Below are 18,482 nucleotides of genomic sequence, written 5' to 3'. Positions count from 1 at the left end.
CGATATCTGCGGCCTTCCCCTCATCCTCTCACTCGCTCTTTCTCTCTCTCTCTCTCTCTCTCTCTCTCACTCTCTCTCTCTCTTTGCGGCCCCGCGCGATTGCTACGACCACGGACGAGATTACGTACGAATTAACCCCCGTGTTGGGCGACCTCGACTCTTTTTAATATCGCGGCTCCGCGAGTTAGTGGGTCGTCGGCATGTTCGCGTGAAACGCCTTTGTCGTGCGGGAATTCGGTAGTTTCGAAGCAATCAGGAGGCGTTGAAAGGCGCGCCGCGATTTTCAGATTAAAATCCTCGAACGCGCGAACGCCGCGGCCGTACCGTTGGAATTAAACGGGATTTCGAACCCGTCGACGACTCTGGCCGAGCGAGGTGGGCGGGATGGGGAGGCGGAGCATCGATCCTCTTGCGTAACACGCCCCGGTAACGTAACCGTCTTTCGTAATCCTCGTGGATTTCCGCGTAACGAAACTTTAAGAAACCGCCGCCGCCGACGTCGCTGCAAACCTATACACCGGGATGGATTTAATAGGCTAAGGATCGCGAGACCGTTGAATCAACGATGGTTGCGTAACGAACAAACCCCCTAGACCCGTGACACGCCGCTGCCCCGCCCACCTGCCTCCCACCGGTCGGATAAAGTTCAATGAAACACGGAAAGCAGCGTCGCGGCTGCTTGTTCCCTGATTGAACGAGGCTAGACAGAGGGAATGACCATTCCCGAGGAGCCACGATCAAAGAGATAGGTCCCTCTCTCTTTCTCTCTCCTCTCTCGGCCCGCACCGGGAGCTAATTCCCTTGGGAACGGCCAGAGACTCGGGCTAGAGTGCTCCGGGCAGGTGGGAGGGGGTAGGGTGAACAACGGTTTGCCCGCGATACGGGATCGAATGATCGAAGAACAGCGGTTCTATTTCTCTCTCTCCCTCTCCCTCCCCCACCCTCTCTCTCTCTCTCTCTCTCTCGCTGTGTCTCTCTTTCTCTCTGAAGCATAGAGACGAGGGCATCGTAGAAACGAGTGGCACTCGTCCGTCCTCGGTTCACGGACTTTCCAAAGGGGGAAGGATCCAAAGATCTGGGCTTGTGAGTAAATTCAAGCGGTATCCAGAAGAAGCGAGAGTGGGTAGCCCCGAGTGGCGATAAAAATGCTGGGTCGAGTATCGACTCGGACCGGCGGAGGGGAGAAGGGCGCCAGGGAGAGGCTACGACGACAGTGGGGAGTGAAAGGAAGAATGAAAGAAATAATGGGGGTGAAGAGCATCCGCGGCGGCGAACGGGGCGGGGCGGAGAACCTCCGAGAGGAACTCACGGTCTGGTGGCTCTGGCCAGAGCTGACGGAGTCGACGTCCTGTTTCTGGAGTTGTTCTTCGGCGGGGACGTGGTGGGAGGGGGGGGGGGGTGAAAACCGTTAAGCTCCTTTATGTGTGTGGGGAGGGAGAAAAAGCTGCGGCGGCTTGCGAGAGGTAGGGGATTGAAGGTCAGAGACTGTGGACCAGAGGCGAGAGCGCACTATCAAAGCGGCTCCATAGCCCCGGGAGCCAGCAACCCGTTCCTCTCCCCGAGTACGGGTCATGTTTCCGTCGAAGACGAGAGATTGCTCTCGGTTAGGGGTACAGTTCCAGCATTGTTCGAAGACGCGTAGATCCTGCCGGGGATATCCTCCTGCGAAAAAGAAACCATGGATGGCACCGAGCCGAGAGAAAACTGCGGGGGCAAGAGGCAAATGGAGTGCGATCTCGCAGACACGACACGTAAATTCGTGCGCGTGTGGCCCAGTGTCGGGAAGAAGACAGAGAGACAGAGAGAGAGAGAGAGAGAGAGAGAGAGAGAGAGACAGCGGACTCTGGCCGCTAGAGGGAAAAGCAATCAATCTTTGAGAGGCAGATGAGTGCAGGAACCTAAAATATAGGGCAACACAAATTTAGTCTGGCTGCCGGTCCACGTCCACGTGTCGACGTGAATGCGCAACCGCCCGGGTTTGTAATCGATATTGCCGACAAGGCACCACGCCCTGCACCTGCGAGATGTGCGGGATATGCAATGGTACCGAACGCTCCGGGATCCGCGTCCCACTCACCCTCTCGAGCTCTCTCTCCTACTCTCCACCGCCACCCGCAGCTTTCTATCTCTCTCTCTCTCTCTCTCTCTCTCTCTCTCTCTCTCTCTCTCTCTCTCTCTCTCTCTCTCTCTCTCTCTCTCTCTCTCTCTCTCTCTCTCTCTCTCTCTCTCTCTCTCTCTCTCTCTCTCTCTCTCTCTCTCTCTTCGACGTTTCAACTCCACCCTCTTTGAGTCCGGTTCTCTTTACTTCCCCACCTCTCTCGCTCAGTCGCTCTCTCTCTCTCTCTCTCTCTCTCTCTCTCTCTCTCTCTCTCTCTCTCTCTCTCTGTTTCTCACCAAGTTTCTCCTCCTCGCTCTCACCCCGTTTTCTTTCCTCCGACCCTCTAACTCCACCCCCGTCTGTCTCCTTTTCTTTCTCTCCGTCTCTGTCTCTGTCACTTTCCCTCTCTCTCCCTGTTTCTCGGCTCCCTCTCGGCCTAGTTATTCGTCTCTCCGTCTCTGTCTCCGTCCATCTACTTATCTATTTATCTATCTTTGTTGCGGACCGACTACGATTATTCGGTCGGTTCTGCGCGAAACCGTGAAGCACGCCGGCGTGTCAGGGGTAGCGATGCTGTTGGCGTTGAGGACGCACGACTGGACCACACCGTTGAATTCACTGTTGGAGTTGTGTAGGTGTCGTCCGGTTGTTCCCCGTTTCGCCTCGAATTCAATTCAAACACCTCGCAGATTTCAGGCCGGTTGTTCGAACATTTACCAGCACCACGTAACGGCCTGTAGATTCCCCGGCATGCCTTTCACGCTCGAAAATCCGTCGGACGCGCTCCCAGTCCGCCTAAGCAGCTTGAAACTTGTAACGGTACAAAGAGGAGCAAGAAAAGCGGCGGGCAAAGCTGCGCGATTGAAACGAGCACCTGGGGAGGGGGGCAGAAAGGCGTTCTTTGGTCGTGCGATTCGACTACGAAGAAACGCCCCTGTTTCCCCTGCTCTACCTTCCTCGTGATCGTTGCCACGCGTTCAACGTTTTCGTTTGTGTTTCCTCTTTCTTCGGCTACGTCCATCCCCATGTTTCTCTCGAGCATTAAAAATTGTTAAGCCGTGGCAGGATGGAGCAGCTAGTTGAGACAACGAAGAGATAAAATTATGTTGGGAGCGACTCGTAAGAATTTCTCCCAGATCGCAATTCCAACTGACCGGAGAATGACGAGAGCCAGAGGGGCGATGCGGCACCGTTGATCCGTAACCGATCCCGCCGCGGGACCATTCCTCCGCAACTTGAATGTGGCGGTGGTGAGGGTGCAATTAGCGTTCGCGCAGCGAACTTGGTAATTTCCACTTTTGCCCAGCCACATTCGGTCAAAGGGTATCCGACTAATTACGAGATACTTCGAGCGGTCGGTCATCATCTTACACGGGAGAAATCTTCTCCCACAGCACCGTTCGTAGAAACACTGAAAAGTTCAATCGCGTATATATTAATAGGATCGTACGTAGCGACGCTATAAATGAAATTGAATAGAAGATAAAAATCTAAGCGCATCGCGCGACCAGTAGAACGGTGTACTTTCGAGAGCCACTAGGACATAAACGGTTAACGACCCGTCTCGGCGAGATAAGAATCGCAGTCGCCGCGATAATGGCCCTCGTTGATCGACCCAATAGATCGCGCACGGTGAATTGCTGTAGCGTGAGAATTTCGGTCGCGATTGTTGCGTGGGGATGCCGGTTGGAGGAGCAGATAGCGAGAGAGAGAGAGAAAGAGAGAAAGTGGCACGAAATTGTTAAAAGGCCTGCGGCTATGAGAGAAACGAGCGGAGTTCATCGGCTGCGAGGAAAGCTTCTCGGCATTCTCGAGCGGCGAGGCCAATTTTTCCACGAGTTAATCGCACGCGGTTGTTTTTGAGAACCGTTTGCTGATTTATACTCGAAAAAGCGGAAAACGAACTGGTTTCTCCTGACGAAGACAAAGTACCTTGCAATACACTCTGGTCGCTTGGTCGTAGTGGCCATTCGGTCTCCAACACCCCGAATGAACGTGGCGTCGATCGCTCGATAACTAGATCCACGAAATCTACTCTGTCGATAATTTCGGAATGCGTTAACGTAATGACTAATTACATTGCTGACGACACACAAATTTACCGCCGCGGCGATCGATCCGATTGCCAGCCAACAAACGACTCCGCAGGAAAAACTGTACCGTGTCACGATCCCAGGACACGATGCGAACGAATCGATAAAAACTAATTAAATTTCTGCCGCGTTAACAACCGGCCTACTCCCGTTTATCCGACGCTGCTCGGCGACTTGTTCTGACCGAGGCTACAAACCGAATTCACTTCCATCCCCGTAAATCTTGCCACCCCACATTCCCATTAACTCCGTCGCGTCGCCGCCACTGCCACCCGTCGACGGTTTACCCGACAGATTATAGGAGTTTCTGAACCGTTTAATTTCATCGTGCGAACATTATGTTCTGCGACGCTGTTACACCGCGCGACCCAGGGACACATCTTCGAGGAAAGCAGATTGGGCGAAACACTCCTGGGAACGTTTAAGGAAACCTCTTCTCTCTCTCTCTCTCTTTCTCTCTCTTAGTCAACGGGGTCGCGCTAAAATTAATTACAAAGTTCCCGCCGACTGCGTCTCTCGTACAGTGGCTGTGACGCAAAGCATTCGATCAAGAATGAACCCTTTGTGTACCGAATGAATCTACGCGCGCTCGGCGAACACAGAAAATTTTCGCGTCAGCTTACAGGTCGCCCTCCCGTCAGCGTTACGGTTTAACCGTGACTGCGTTATTCGTTCGGGTCGCATTACCCAGTCAATGGATGTGATCCAAGTCGAACTTCTGGGCCAAGTGTTCCTTTCCAACGACGTTGATTGCTCGGCATATTGGTGAACCCAACTTTCCGGAGTTCGCGTGTCCGACCATTACCCGACGTTTCCACTTCGAGCCGGTCGCTGCAATTATCAGCTCGTTAACATTGACTCGCAGTATTTCGAACTCTGCTCTCTGCGGAAGTGCCTGTGTGACAGGGAGGGATCACGATACAGAACACACGCACTTGCTGTTCATCTGTAACACAAAACGGTCTCGAAGAGCCTCGTCAGAGTTACGCGAAAGGCGGCCCCGAGATCTGATAGAAACCGCCTCGGAGAGGATCGTTCCGTGAAAAGATCGGAAGGAGGGCAATATCCTTTGCTAAAGACACGCTGGCGGTTCGAACGGAGACGGGAAACAGCCGGTCCGCCGACCTAAATCTCGACAGGATTGGAAAGGGACGCTACATCTCCGACTATTCGAGGACGACCCGCGCTTCCATAGTAAACCGTCACGTCTCGTTGCACCTACCAATCAGTGACCGTCACGGTTCGTCGATTTCCTCCCAGGGAACGCGTTCAGCGCATTCGGCTCGTTGTCAGAGAACTTGCAATGTCTGCGAAACCTCCTCCTCCTCGCAATTCCCGTTCGTTCTTCTATCCAACTGCTGTTTCCCTACGTCCTTATAGCGCCTCTGAAACGATTTTTCGCCTGATTCGAACGAAAGCCAACATTCTATTTACTTGTCTCCAACTTACCACCAAACCCCGTGAAACGGGCAGACTCGTCAGCAGGGCAGAGTCTACGGTTGCCTGCTTGCAAGGGCCCCGATAGATAGTCGCCTCCTCTGTCGATAACGTCCGTCGATAAGTAATAACATTACCGACAGAGTAAATCCTCCTCGCCGATTATCCGATTATCGTTAACCCCGTAGAAATTCAATTTTTGTACGCTCCGGTGGACTTGAAAAATGTAATAATTCAATAATTGTGTTCGTGTTTCATGAAATTTACGAGACAACATGAAAACAATACTGCGCCGACAAAAATTGCTGTTTCCGACGTTGCTGAAACATAATTTTAAATAAAGGTGAAGCGCGTGTTACGCTTGCTGCTTGCAGAATTGTTTTCACGGGAATTGAAATAAGGCTACAATAGTAATGTACTCGAGAAAGTTAGCATAAGGGCAAGGCGAAAGATAAACGCAAAGAGCGGACTTACAGATGTATCCGTCGAATCGTGTCCACGGACAGCAGCGTGACGACGAGGGAATGATGGTTGAGGGCGAACAAGTTTTCCTCGGCGAAGTTTCATTGATGCCCGGCTCTGAAACTTTTTCATCTCGGTACAAACCATCTGTCCAAGGGGGCGGGTTTCATAAAATTCATAAAATGGACGAGCCGCGGGTAAAAAGAACTCGGTTTCCAGTGGCCTAGTTTCCGCGGGGTGGAATACGAAAAACAAGCCCGGGGCGATGAGGGCCTCGAATGGATGATAGTCAATGACGCCCCGGCTGTTTCTTTAGGGACGAAAGAGAGAGAGAGGCCCCTCTGGGGGCAGAGACTTTCACGGGCGGAGAGAAATTTCGCCGGGGGTAATCGACGCCCGCCTTGAAATTACTTCTGTCCGACCCCCCGGTTCTCTCAGGCTCTCTTTAATAAATCATCGACCAGTTATCGTGCGTTACTCTCGAACGAACCGGCGAGGCGTTTCCACGAGCTGGGTCAACGAACCGATCCACCGGTAACAGAGCCGGCATCGGTACCGAGACGACATTCGAATTACCATTATCAGAATCAGTCATGAGTTACTGATGGGCTCCGTTGAATTCTGGGTCTTTGTCGGCTCTGGTTTTCAGTCCACCATCCAGAACAGGCAAACATTTTAACGGCAGAGTCGCCGAAGGGCTGATACTGATCCATTTCAAAGTTCTGGTTTCATTACTGGAAACGGAAAAGTATTTCTGTGAGACTTTCTTTGGTGCGAATTGGTTCTTAACCCTTTGCACTCGAATGGTAACTTTACATTTGAAACAATTTTTACATTACCATATATAAGAAATTTCTAAAAATATAACAGTAATAGTAGTAAACTCCGAATGGATAAAAGGAAGTACATTAGAAGTGGGTTTTGGAGTCAAAAGGTTAATAGTAAAAGACCACCCAAGATTCTTTGATGCCATCAGCAACCCTCACCACGTTTGCGAGCTCATTCAGTTTGTTCTATTTTAATTCAGTGTAAAGTAAAGGGTCAATCAATCGATTTTTGTGCAATAATTCGCGTAACAAAATGAAATCCAGTTACCTTCGTCGCTCGGTAGTTCTAGCATTAATATTATTTTCAACAACCGTGCCGAATTACCTCGAACAATCCTCTTACCGCAAATTTGCTGTGGTCACGGCTATGTCCATAAGCTGAGCCGGCTTGCTCGCCAGCCACCCCTTTATACGTACAATCTGCCTGCTGGTCCACCGTGTTCTGTAACGCAAATATTTTAATATTATTTTCAACAACTATGCCGAATTACCTCGTGAACAATCCTCTTACCGTGGTAACGCATGCGGAGTCAAGGCAACGCTGCCAAATCGCCATCCGCATCATCCATCTCGGTAGCTTCCTGGAATTCAGTTCCAGGAATAGCAAAATTCGCGTGTTTTAAAATTAAAAGCAAAGGGTTGGAGGGGGCCTTAACGAAGTCGCTGACCCTTTTTCAATAACACGGATCGTCCCCAAAGTTTCTGATGAAGTTCTAGCCCGGTCGACGAGAATTCCCAGGTAACCCATCCGAAATACCTTGGGGTACGGAAGTTGGTTTCGCGGCGAAACGACGACGAGTGCCTCCCGTAGGAATTTTCCTCGCAAACTCGAGAAATTTTCCAACGCCGGGGTGGAACGACCGGAATCTCTGGTTCCCGGTGGACTGTTCCACCAGAACCACCCCCGTGTCACCGAACCCCGGATACACCCCCGTGAATCGTCGCATGAACACGGGGGGAGAGACGCGATCGCGTCCTTCATGTTAATCGAATTATATGTTTCTCCCTTGTTCTGATTGCAGAAGCCGACTACACCATAGATGACTCCTTCTGGAACGAGGAGACTCCTGTTGGTGAGTATCCCAGCGCGAGCCTAACTGCTTCAAAGTTGTTACACAATTCTTACAAGAAGAACCGAAAGCCGGACAAGGTGGATTCGATAGAGCCTCCAAAGAAAACCCTGTGTGGCAAGTTTCAAGTTGGTACCCATACCACAGGGGCAGTTATACACTGAACACGGTTATAATGAATTATTGATCAACAAAAAATTACAAAAATATTCACGGGCATTCTACCTAATGGCACACACGACTGTGAATTTTTTACGAATTTTCGACTGCAAAATCGACTTTTAAAAAATTCCAGAAACTTAACATCATTATTTGAAACTGATCGTTTTCCACAACAGTTTCAGCAGTTTCAAACGGTTATTTTCGGAATCGTTTGAAGCCGTTTCCGAGAAATTCATTGCCCTCCTTGAATTTCTTTTTTCTCTGTTCGCTCTCGTTCCTTTCTTTTCTTTCGGCCGCGGAAACCGTTCCTGCGCGCGCGTGGGAGAATCTCGCCTCTAATTACAGAGGAACGTTGACGACGACGACGACGACGACGACGACGTCGACGACGATGACGACGAAGAAGGAGACGATGACGCCGTCGACGACGACGAGTGTCCCGACAGAAGCCGCCTTTGACGCGGGGACAAAGAGCACGGGACGCGAACGCAAAGTTACGAAACGATCGCGTAAATAGACAATGCGTAACTGAGAGAAGTTCCCCGTCAAAGTCCGCGGCGCTCCCCTTTGATGCTCTCCAGCGTGCGCGAACAACTGCAACAGCAACAGAAACAGCAACGTGAGCCCGAACAACCACCCTCGAGAGAGAGAGACACCGGTCGAACACTCGGGCACGACCGTTTTTTTTTTTTTACCAAATCCCATTGAAATTCGAATTTTACAGTCGCCGGCTCGAAAGCTTGATTACTTGCTCGCAATCCGGTTTCGAACATTCCAGCTGCCAGGTGAAGCGATTAGGTGTTCACTGCCGTTCAGGAAAGTCAGCCTACCAAAGCTGCTTTTTTTCGGATATCTGAAACGTAGAGACAAACATTTTACAAACGATGTTTGCGATCATCGCGCCGATCGGTCGGATTTCATGGCAATTTGCCGTTTGAAAAATCGCACGGAATCGTATCGCAGCGAAATTTTTCGGTTTTGGGAGGGAATTCCCGCACGGCTAATTGACCAATGCCGTGGATGGGGCGTGATTGTTAATTCGCGAGGGGTGGCGACGATTTTGCAATTCAAATGCGACAGGGATCGACGACGGGGGACACGCGGTCGCTCGTTCCAGCCGCAGGTCCTTCGGCAAACGAAAGAAGATCGGCGCACCGGTATAGCGACGATTTTCACGGTTGTCCGTCAGGTATCGAACGTTTCCGCTTTTCGACACCCGCCTCCTCGGCGACAGGGATTGGTCCTCCGCGAACGCACTGTCCCTCGAACCGTCTAAAATTTAACTCAATTTAAGTTTCGCGTTTCCAGCCAATCACCGTCGGTGTTGACTTAACAATAAACCATTCTCCGCGTCCGAGAGAACTAGATGTAACCACAGATCGAGTTTCCGAGAGGGAAGTGCTGCAATGCGGTCCCACCCCTCAAACCCTCCGTCACCACCCCCTACCAGAGTTTCCTTTGCGTACATTTCACCGGGACATCACAAGAAACCCGATGCGTCTCTTCCTCGACCCGGGTTGAGCCGACCGTTTTCCCTGTTTCACCCCCTGTCGCCGTGACAAATCGCTTTAGACGCTACCCTAACTCAAACAGTCGCCTTTTCAATTATAAACACGCTGGAAACATCACCCCTTAACGCTAAACCTACCGCCAATTATTTAATACTTGTCAGAAACCCATGATACACAGCTAAGGATTTCTTAACAAGTTTTTCTATAGGGATGACTATTTCCATCGTGAATCAAAAAAGCACTCTCACAATCAGTAACATAATCTAACAATTCCCTTAGGGGTTAATACTTAAAAGAATATTATTTAGAAACTCCCATTAATAAGCTTCGTGGTATGTATACTGTCAGCACTCAACGTGATTGGCATGTGACGCTTTATACAAGATGTATATATTTAGATTCTGTACAATCTTGATTGTAACGTCAGCTTTGGTAAGCGAATTTATCTTAGAGAGTTTATCACGCAAGCATCTGTATAATTTCATTGTTTGCGAAAATAAAAATGTGAAACCGGTGATTTTGACCGGAAGCAATAGGTTCGGTGTTAACGTTTTGCAACGAGATGTGAAACGATTCGAAGCCCCGAAACAAAATCCGGAACTGTTGCGTTGATCGTGCGAACTATTTGTAGGGAATCGTTAACGGCGAAGAAGTTTCGTTGTGAGAAAGTATAGGGCAACGGGTGTTAACAGGTCGCAAACGGATCGCGCGACGCGTGACTGAAAAACATCGGTGAATAATGATCCGTGCACTTGATTCCGTGCACGTGCACCACCGCACCGGTCTCGGTTAAATCGAGGCGTTCGCCCGGACAGTCGATAAGAGGATGGAACTGGAGGGTTCACGATTCGAGGAGGCCCTCCACCGATTATCTCGAGTCAATCGTAGCTCGTCGCGCGGGCTGGCAACAGTTTACGCGAGGAGGAGACCTCCACGCCCCCCGCTAATTACCCTGCTTTTTAAAAGTTCGAGAAACCTGGCCCGAGCGACGCAGGTTTCTCCGTCGGGCGGCTGTATCTTCGTTGAAAATCATGCTTCCTGTATTCACGTTTCTACCTCTCCGCGAACGGATTTTACCCCCTCGTTACCCATTTACATAAAATTGATTTACAGCGCGAAATAGCAGGAAGATCGATCTTTAAAATGGCGTTCGTTCGAACGATTCTGGTCGAATTTGAACAAAATTACGCCTAGGCTGCGGATTTTTATGCGAAATAAAATTGTATGCATTCCATTACAAAATGCAGGAGCTACATAGACATTTATTTCCTCTCTTAACAATTTCAATGAGTTGGAAATCGTAAAGCGGTATTGTGAAATTCTTGGAATATTTTCACTGTTTTATAAATGCATAAAATCCGTGGTCTAGTTACGACAGTCTGTACCATATCCGTGCTGGTGATAGACCAGCCCCTGAGAGTCGATTTCTGTACCGACACGCGTGCACGCGTGCACACGTGCTCCTCTAGAAGATGGAGCCTTTGGATACACAAATGGACGGACAGACAGACAGACAGGTAGACAGGTAGACGGAGAGACAGACAGAAGGGTGAATTGGCAGGACGTTCGATTCACAGGGCGGGAAATTGTTTTCAGGTGAGGTCGAACGACTACTGCGCGAGTTTCGACAAAACCAAGAGCTAGTACGAAATATCGGGGCCCATTACTATCAGATCATCTATCCGGTACAGTTACGGCATCACGAGAAAATGGGGATATCCACGAGAGAAGTCGGCATGCCGAAGGTAATCACTTTACTCGCGGGTAACCAAGAACAGGTGGGGGGTGTCCCCGTCGTCGTTCGAGGAACCGAGACAACACCGAAGGAAAAACTCTATAGTCTCTGCCTCTCGAACGTCTTGCTCCGCCCCTGCCCCTGCAGATCGGTTGTCCCGAAAACACCGGTGCACACGTAGCACCCCTTTGAATTTCTTAACCCGGACCTTTTATTCCGTTCACAGTTTCCTCAAAGAGGATACGCCGAGGGTGGATACGGAAATTATCGAGGCAGAACGAGAAGTGTAAGTGTAACGGAAGAATAATACGGACAGTGTTTGTTCAGCAAATATAGGCGCGATTCTATCGATCCCTACATTACCCACCGTCACGTCGGTAAAACAGAGAGAGTCACGTTCTTCTGTAGAAGCACAAACGAGATACGCGAGTAGACCAAACACCCAATGTAAAATGGGCATGAATGTTAAATGTATAACTCAATCAGGTTCGCCCGGTTTTCGGGAGTTTTGTACAATGTATTTTCCTGTCGCACATTCAATTCTAGAGACAATGCCATTTTCGTGTCGCGTTCTACGTTACAGATAACACGTGAATTTAAGCACAGATTCTATAGCTCGATTGTGACAGAACTATGAACACGTATCGTTGAATCCCGATCACAAAACCAAGATATTGTGTTTGGTCTGCTTAGATATCTCGTCTGTGACAGAGACGCGTCTCTGGCCCCTGATCGACTGTTACAGCGAAGCAGCTGCACTACGGTGCGGTGTTTTAGCAGTCCAATAGGGCGAAATTACTTCATCGACGGAATCTATTGTATTATTTATAGTTATACATAGTGGCAAAGCTTTACAAGTCTAAGAAAACACTGTTTGAAAACGGAGAATGTAGGTCAATGACATTGAAATCGTTAAAAGCTTTTCATAGAGTAATGTTTGGATATTCTACTACTGAATTATAATTTTGTCCCACTGGATCGCTGAAAAGAAAGAGAATCGCGCCCATTTTTGCATTCTCAGGCAGTGGTGCAATCTCAGGCTAAACGATCCTTCGATTTTCAGACAGGGAAACACTATCATCGGACGTCCCTCTTGATCAAGGCCTTTAATCACAAATTTCGCCTAGACTTAGAAATAAATGCGTAAGTGGAGTTTCCGCAGAAGCCTGGAGACATCGTATCCGCTCGGTTTCTCTCTCCCTCTCTCTCTCTATTTCTCTCTCTCTCTTCCTCTCTTTCTCTCCCTCTCTCTCTCTCTCTCTCTCTCCCCTCCCCCTCTCTCTCTCTCTGTCTGTCTATTCCTTTTCGATGTTCCCCGACAAAGCGCGGAAGCAACAATGGAAAAGCAATTTACGAGAAACCGAATCGATACCAGTTTCCCCGGGAAAATATGTTCCCTCGCTCGCGTCTCCCTTTTCCCGTGACACCGGTCGGTCACGAGAAATGCATTTCACGGCGACGATTCTCTCTCTGTTCCAGGCAACTTTTAGCACCGAATCTTTGGCAAAAAGACTTTTTAGTCGGCGGCGCGGAACAAAGTTCTATACAGGTAAGACGGAGGCTAAAGGCGGACTACGAGCGGGCGTAGTTCCTGTTCTCATACTCCTCGGAGCGTGTTACCCCAATGCCGGGAATCTGTTTCCAGGAGGTAGAGCACTGCTACTATCACGGCACCGTCAGGGATTATCCGGGGGCCACCGCTGCCTTTCACACGTGTAACGGTCTCAGCGGCGTCATTCATTTAGGCAACGAGACCTTCGTCGTTCATCCATTCTACGGCGGCGATCTGTCGGTCAGTTTCACCATTGTCGCACGCCGAGCACACTAGGGTGGTCTTTATTTGTGAAGGTCCAAAATGTTTTTCTTTTTAAAAAATAATTGTGTTTCCTTATTTTGGAAATATCCTTAAACATTTTTGAACAATGATTTGATTTATATGTTATTTCGAAGAATATAATACAAAATCTTGTAATTTGATTTAGCATTAAATACAGGGTATGATGCAGCGTCTGCCAAGGGGGAACACTAAGAGGTAGTTCTCGGAAAAATATTTAACACGTATTTTTTTATCGGCCTGCATCCATGTTGAAAAATGAACGAATTTAAGGTACATGTGTTTTTCTCACCAAGTGTCACAATGTAGGGGGTAACACCTAAACAAATCGAAAGTCGAAAAATGAGGACCACCCTGGAGCACACTCTTCGCGCTATCATATGCGAACGAGTAATCGTCTCTGTCAGTCTCCGTGTTTTCATCGCGTGTAAACGGTATGACGATACTTTACCGGACAATGTAGTTCCGACGGATGACGATGCGCGACGCAGCTTGACATTGACACCTAGACTAATGAAAAGATGATTGCTCGATCAATGGATGCCCTGTTAATTTCGAAACCACACCATAAGTTCGTCCATTGCTCTGCTACTTGACCATTTCAGACATCTTGACGTCAGGCTCGTGCGTCGGATCCCTGAATTCCAAACAAATCATTCAGTTCTCTAATTTATTTTTTAACAATTTATAAGTAGTCATCGTTCCGCAAAGAGTTAGATTTATATGCGACACATACTTTTCACTCCTCTTATTGGGCATAGTCATTCCAATATTTATGTGTCTTTCCTTTAAATGCATAAGCTGGTACGTGTGCCTGAGGAAAAGATCATTGTCGTTATTTATACGATTATAATTACCGTGGAAATAAAGAGGAAACAACGCGAAAAGAAGCATAAATTACATTTATTGCAAGAAAATGCGGTCTCGGCAGCCTTTTCTTTTTTAAATCAACGTGACGGAAGCTCGAGCGGTGCAAACCGTTGTTCTTCTATGCATGAGGCTTCGTTATTATTCATAAAGACATCTCGAAGTAACAACGTGACGAAACAAGGAAGAGAAAAGCAGATACACAATTTCGTGACCGTGTTCGAGCATGCAGCCCTCCCTGTCCCTCTTTGTTTCTCACTCTCACACACTCTCTCTCTCTCTCTCTCTCTCTCTCTCTCTCTCTTTCCCTCTATTTTTCTCGCTCTTTTTCTCTCTCACTCGCTCTTTCTGCCTCGCTCTCTTCCTCTTTCTGTTTCTCTCTGACGGCGTAAAATTTCACAAGGTAGTAGGGGGGCCGATGATCGATGGCTCCACGAAATCAAGGACTGTTCGAACTATTACAATTATCAATTAATTAGAAACTCGGAACTGGGTCAAACAAGCTTTGCCCAGTGCTAACTTCCTTTCACTGGTTCTCTGTTCACGCCACACCCACTGCTGAGTAACCGAGGTAGTCCACGTGTTACGAAACACTGTTTACACACTGAAAAACTATATTTTCCAAAATTCTTTTTGCTCGAATAAGCTCCACGCTGAGCGGTGACTTTTACCAGTTCAATTTTTATCCGATCTTCGGAGAAAACACTGTCTAACAACAAGTTGCGTTTTAACAAGTGTACGCTCGATTATGAAAGTGATGTAAGCCAAAATTCGAAACAAATTGATCCTGTTACTTATCATTAGAGATTAGATGTTTATGCAATTTTCTGTTTTTGTAGACAAATTTTAAGAAAGTGGAATCACATAGAATTTTATTTTTAGTGGTAATAGCCTATGTAGATCCAAAATACATAAAAATTCTCGGATTTTTTGAAAATTTGTAGAAACCATTAATACATAAAGTTCCGCAATCTACTTATCATGCGCGTCGATTGAGTTCACTAATAATTATATCTACAATAGCATTATATCTACAAGACTTGTATAAAGTTAAATTAAGATATTTGATTAAAATATTTGTTTATCAAATCAGATGCAAAAGTCTAAATACCTCGAAAAAAGAAGGCACCCTTGCTTTCATAATCTCCGGCGCAACTGTACGCTCGATTTGTTGTTGGACAGTGTAATTAGTAGACTACGACTTTTACGCATCAATGATCAAAATGAGTTGGTCAAATACAAAACTGTAGACATTAGAATAATTGTATTATCCTCGACTTATTAAAATTCTTAGAAGAGGAAATACACTTTGATTTAACTTTCGTTTCCGACAATCGACTTGGACAATTCTTATTTCGCATCAAGATCCGCGGTCTAGTAGTTAGAGCGTAGAAATGTACAGGGAAAGAGAGAGAGAGAGAAAAAGAGAATAATACTGTTCTCGATCACGAATAAGAGAGCAGCCAGCATCGAAACTAAACTATATGCAGACCTCTCTTTTAGCAGAAACATCCTCATGTTATATTTGAGGCTCGATCAAAGGCTAACAAAGGCTGCGCTAACTCGGGGAATATTGAGTGGCATGTAAAGAACCGTCGGCAGAAGCATGTTCTGGGCCTATCGGAGACCGTTTCCGATCGATACAAGAGAGACGTCCGTGAGCAAACCAAATACATCGAAACTGCCATCATTATCGATAAGGCTATGGTACGATCGCCTTTCTTCTGCCTCCGGAACCGAGAACTACGTCCCTGGAACGAACAACAACGAATTAGTTTTCTTTTCAACACCCAACACCGCGATAATAACAATCAAATCTGCCGTGGCCGATGATCGTCGAGTAAAGTAAAAAATTCAGTGGCCAAATGGAATCAGGTCGGCCCGGCACGTTTTCCCCATCGGGTCTGTCGTTGTCGCCAGGAAATATGTTAATGCCTGTATAGGTTTTGGCAAGCGATGACCCAGTTGCAAGAATTTGCGACCTGGCAAACCGTTTACCATCTTCAGCGCACGGATCCAGGGTGTGCACACCCTTACACAGATATTTCGACGCCGTGCCGGATCGCGATCAATCGGAAATAATTAATACAATATCGCGGAGAAATGAAAAGATGACTGATGGAACCGTACCCTAAACTGTGCCGTAGACGTCGTCCCGTATAAATACAAGATGATTGGCTACTTAGCAGAGATACCCTATAGAAAATCTGTGACATTCGAGCGATACGATGCAGTTTTCAACGTGTAAAGATTCTAGATGTGGAAGGGGCGGGGGATAGAATATAACGTCGAAGAAGGTGGTAAAGGATCGTCGGCTCGCGGCAGTTGAAACGGAGGCAGGGTTCGGTTTTCGAGGGCGTAGTTCACCGGTAATCATCATCGTCGAAACGAATCACGACGCAGGATCGCCGGTTTTATCGGCGAATCCGGCCGTGAAATAAACCGCGGTAAAATCGAATCTTTCTCTGCCCAGTTCGAGAAGAGGAACGGTAGCACTAGAGCGGAAGTTGTCCACGATGCCATCCAAGTTGTCAATATCGCTGATTTGGTGAGTATCATCGTCATCATCTTCTTCTTCTTCTTAATAAATAACTCACGTGTTGTTTGGTTGCAGTATTTCCGTACATTGAACACTAGAGTCTCCGTGACATACATCGAAACCTGGCAGGGCGTGAACAAGGCGAATATCAGTGAAGGCATGGACATCAATCAAGCTTTGAGCAACTTGAATGCTTACAAGATACGAAATATATTACAAGTCGAGCACGACACCACCCAGTTACTCACGTGAGTACACATACACGAGTAGGTTTGTTGCGTGCGTGCTCGAGAGCAACGCGGGTTGCGGAGATTAGGGGAGCCTAATCACTTGTCGCACTACCGATACCGGGAATCGGATTGAATAAGATCAGATTCGAACTCCTGAGCTCCCTTTTGTGCTTATTTATTCTCGTGTACTTGCTGAAGCGTGCACCTGTCCATCTATACGGTTTCTGTTATCTTTAAGAATCATTATATTGTTGACACGCCAACTTCCATTTTGCAGGGGCGAAACATTTTTGGGCGGCGAATCGGGGGTGGCGGTGCCGTCGTCCATCTGTAAATCAAAAGCCATAGGAATTAGCGTCGATGTGAATTCGTACGAGCCCCATTTACTAGCGGGCACCATGGCCCATATGATCGGTCATAACATTGGCATGACCCACGACGATGAAAGTTAGTATCCGTTCGAGTGGGAAAGACTCATTTCGCCCCCTAACTGTGCGAAACTGTGTTTCAACAAATCCCATTTAACACGTTCGCTACCAACGTCACGAATATATGACTCCACAATCTTGAAATTTACTAAGAGATAAATGGTCAAATTAATTTTAAACACTTTGTTGTTTGCACTCCTAGTACACAGGACAATGTTTAGAGAATGCATGATTTTCTTCTGCTAAATTGCTCTAATATTTCATAAAGGTGGTATGTTAAAGTATACTGTAGTAGCGCAAACAGCTACAAATTAGATAAATCTGCGGCAGTTAGGGGGTTGGGAATCGCATGCGATTGCTATTGAACCGCTATACTTAACTTTGTCGCGTTGACTCGAATCGTAGGGCAAAACTGCGTGTGCCAGGACTGGCACGGGTGCATCATGGCTCAATCAATCGTCGGCTTGGACAACGTACAACCGTACAAGTTCTCCGACTGCAGTAAAAACGACTACACGGACACGTTGCGTAGCGGCGACGGCCTGTGTCTTCTGAATAAACCGAACGAGGTAAGTCCGCTTAGGAGAGAATCGAATCCTTCTATGTCTTGCATCGGTGTGACTCAATTCTTTGACTACGTTAAATACGAACGTTCTTTCTTCCCCCTTTCTTTTTCTCTCCCCCTCTCTCTCTCTCTCTCTCTCTCTCTCTCTCTCTCTCTCTCTCTTTCTTTTTCTCTCTTTGTGTTCCTGATGCCGAACGAAAAGCAGTTGGTAGAAAGGAGAACCTGCGGAAACAGGAAACTAGACGAAGGGGAACAATGCGATTGCGGATCGATCGACGAGTGCAAGGAGCTCGATCCATGCTGCGATCCGATCACCTGCAACCTCACCAGGGAGGCGGAGTGCGCGGCAGGACCATGTTGTAGCAAGTGCAAGGTACAATATTTTGGATACTCGACGGCACACACACACACGCGCGCGCGTCTTCGTCGTGTATCGCTTCGCTAGGATCTTCAGTCAGTCGTTGAACATATTCGACACGGTCTCCTCTCGCCAGGAGCAAGATCTACGTGACGATAAACGACAGTCTGATAAACGCGTTCGCAATTCGACGAGGCGAATGAACCCGAGGCGCACTCCGGCTGCTATACCTGAAACAATGAAACGGTGTTAATGCACTGGACTAG

The 18,482-nt window shown here is 47.8% G+C and overlaps 1 protein-coding gene across 20 annotated transcripts in view; it reads left to right on the top strand.

Moving 5' to 3' along the window:
* Mmd (disintegrin and metalloproteinase domain-containing protein mind-meld) overlaps nt 1–18,482 on the top strand; it is a 71,528-nt gene that overhangs the window by 27,881 nt on the left and 25,165 nt on the right. For 15 of the 20 annotated variants that reach the window (XR_013082969.1, XR_013082970.1, XM_076795763.1 and 12 more), the window contains exons 3-14: nt 7,940–7,990; nt 11,257–11,405; nt 11,622–11,681; nt 12,459–12,538; nt 12,875–12,944; nt 13,041–13,187; nt 15,600–15,803; nt 16,570–16,644; nt 16,711–16,883; nt 17,143–17,312; nt 17,699–17,862; nt 18,061–18,231. Coding sequence is in view for 18 of the 20 variants with exons in the window: in XM_076795763.1 (XP_076651878.1) it covers nt 7,940–7,990; nt 11,257–11,405; nt 11,622–11,681; nt 12,459–12,538; nt 12,875–12,944; nt 13,041–13,187; nt 15,600–15,803; nt 16,570–16,644; nt 16,711–16,883; nt 17,143–17,312; nt 17,699–17,862; nt 18,061–18,231 (1,514 nt within the window). In the remaining 2 variants the exon portion in view is untranslated. The remainder of the gene's footprint in view (nt 1–7,939; nt 7,991–11,256; nt 11,406–11,621; nt 11,682–12,458; nt 12,539–12,874; nt 12,945–13,040; nt 13,188–15,599; nt 15,804–16,569; nt 16,645–16,710; nt 16,884–17,142; nt 17,313–17,698; nt 17,863–18,060; nt 18,232–18,482) is intronic. The other 5 variants (XM_076795761.1, XM_076795756.1, XM_076795771.1 and 2 more) reach the window with 3 other exon arrangements.

This window comes from Halictus rubicundus, chromosome 11, assembly GCF_050948215.1.
Source record: "Halictus rubicundus isolate RS-2024b chromosome 11, iyHalRubi1_principal, whole genome shotgun sequence".
Classification (NCBI taxonomy): domain Eukaryota; kingdom Metazoa; phylum Arthropoda; class Insecta; order Hymenoptera; family Halictidae; genus Halictus; species Halictus rubicundus.
This window is presented reverse-complemented; position numbering and strand designations above follow the sequence as displayed.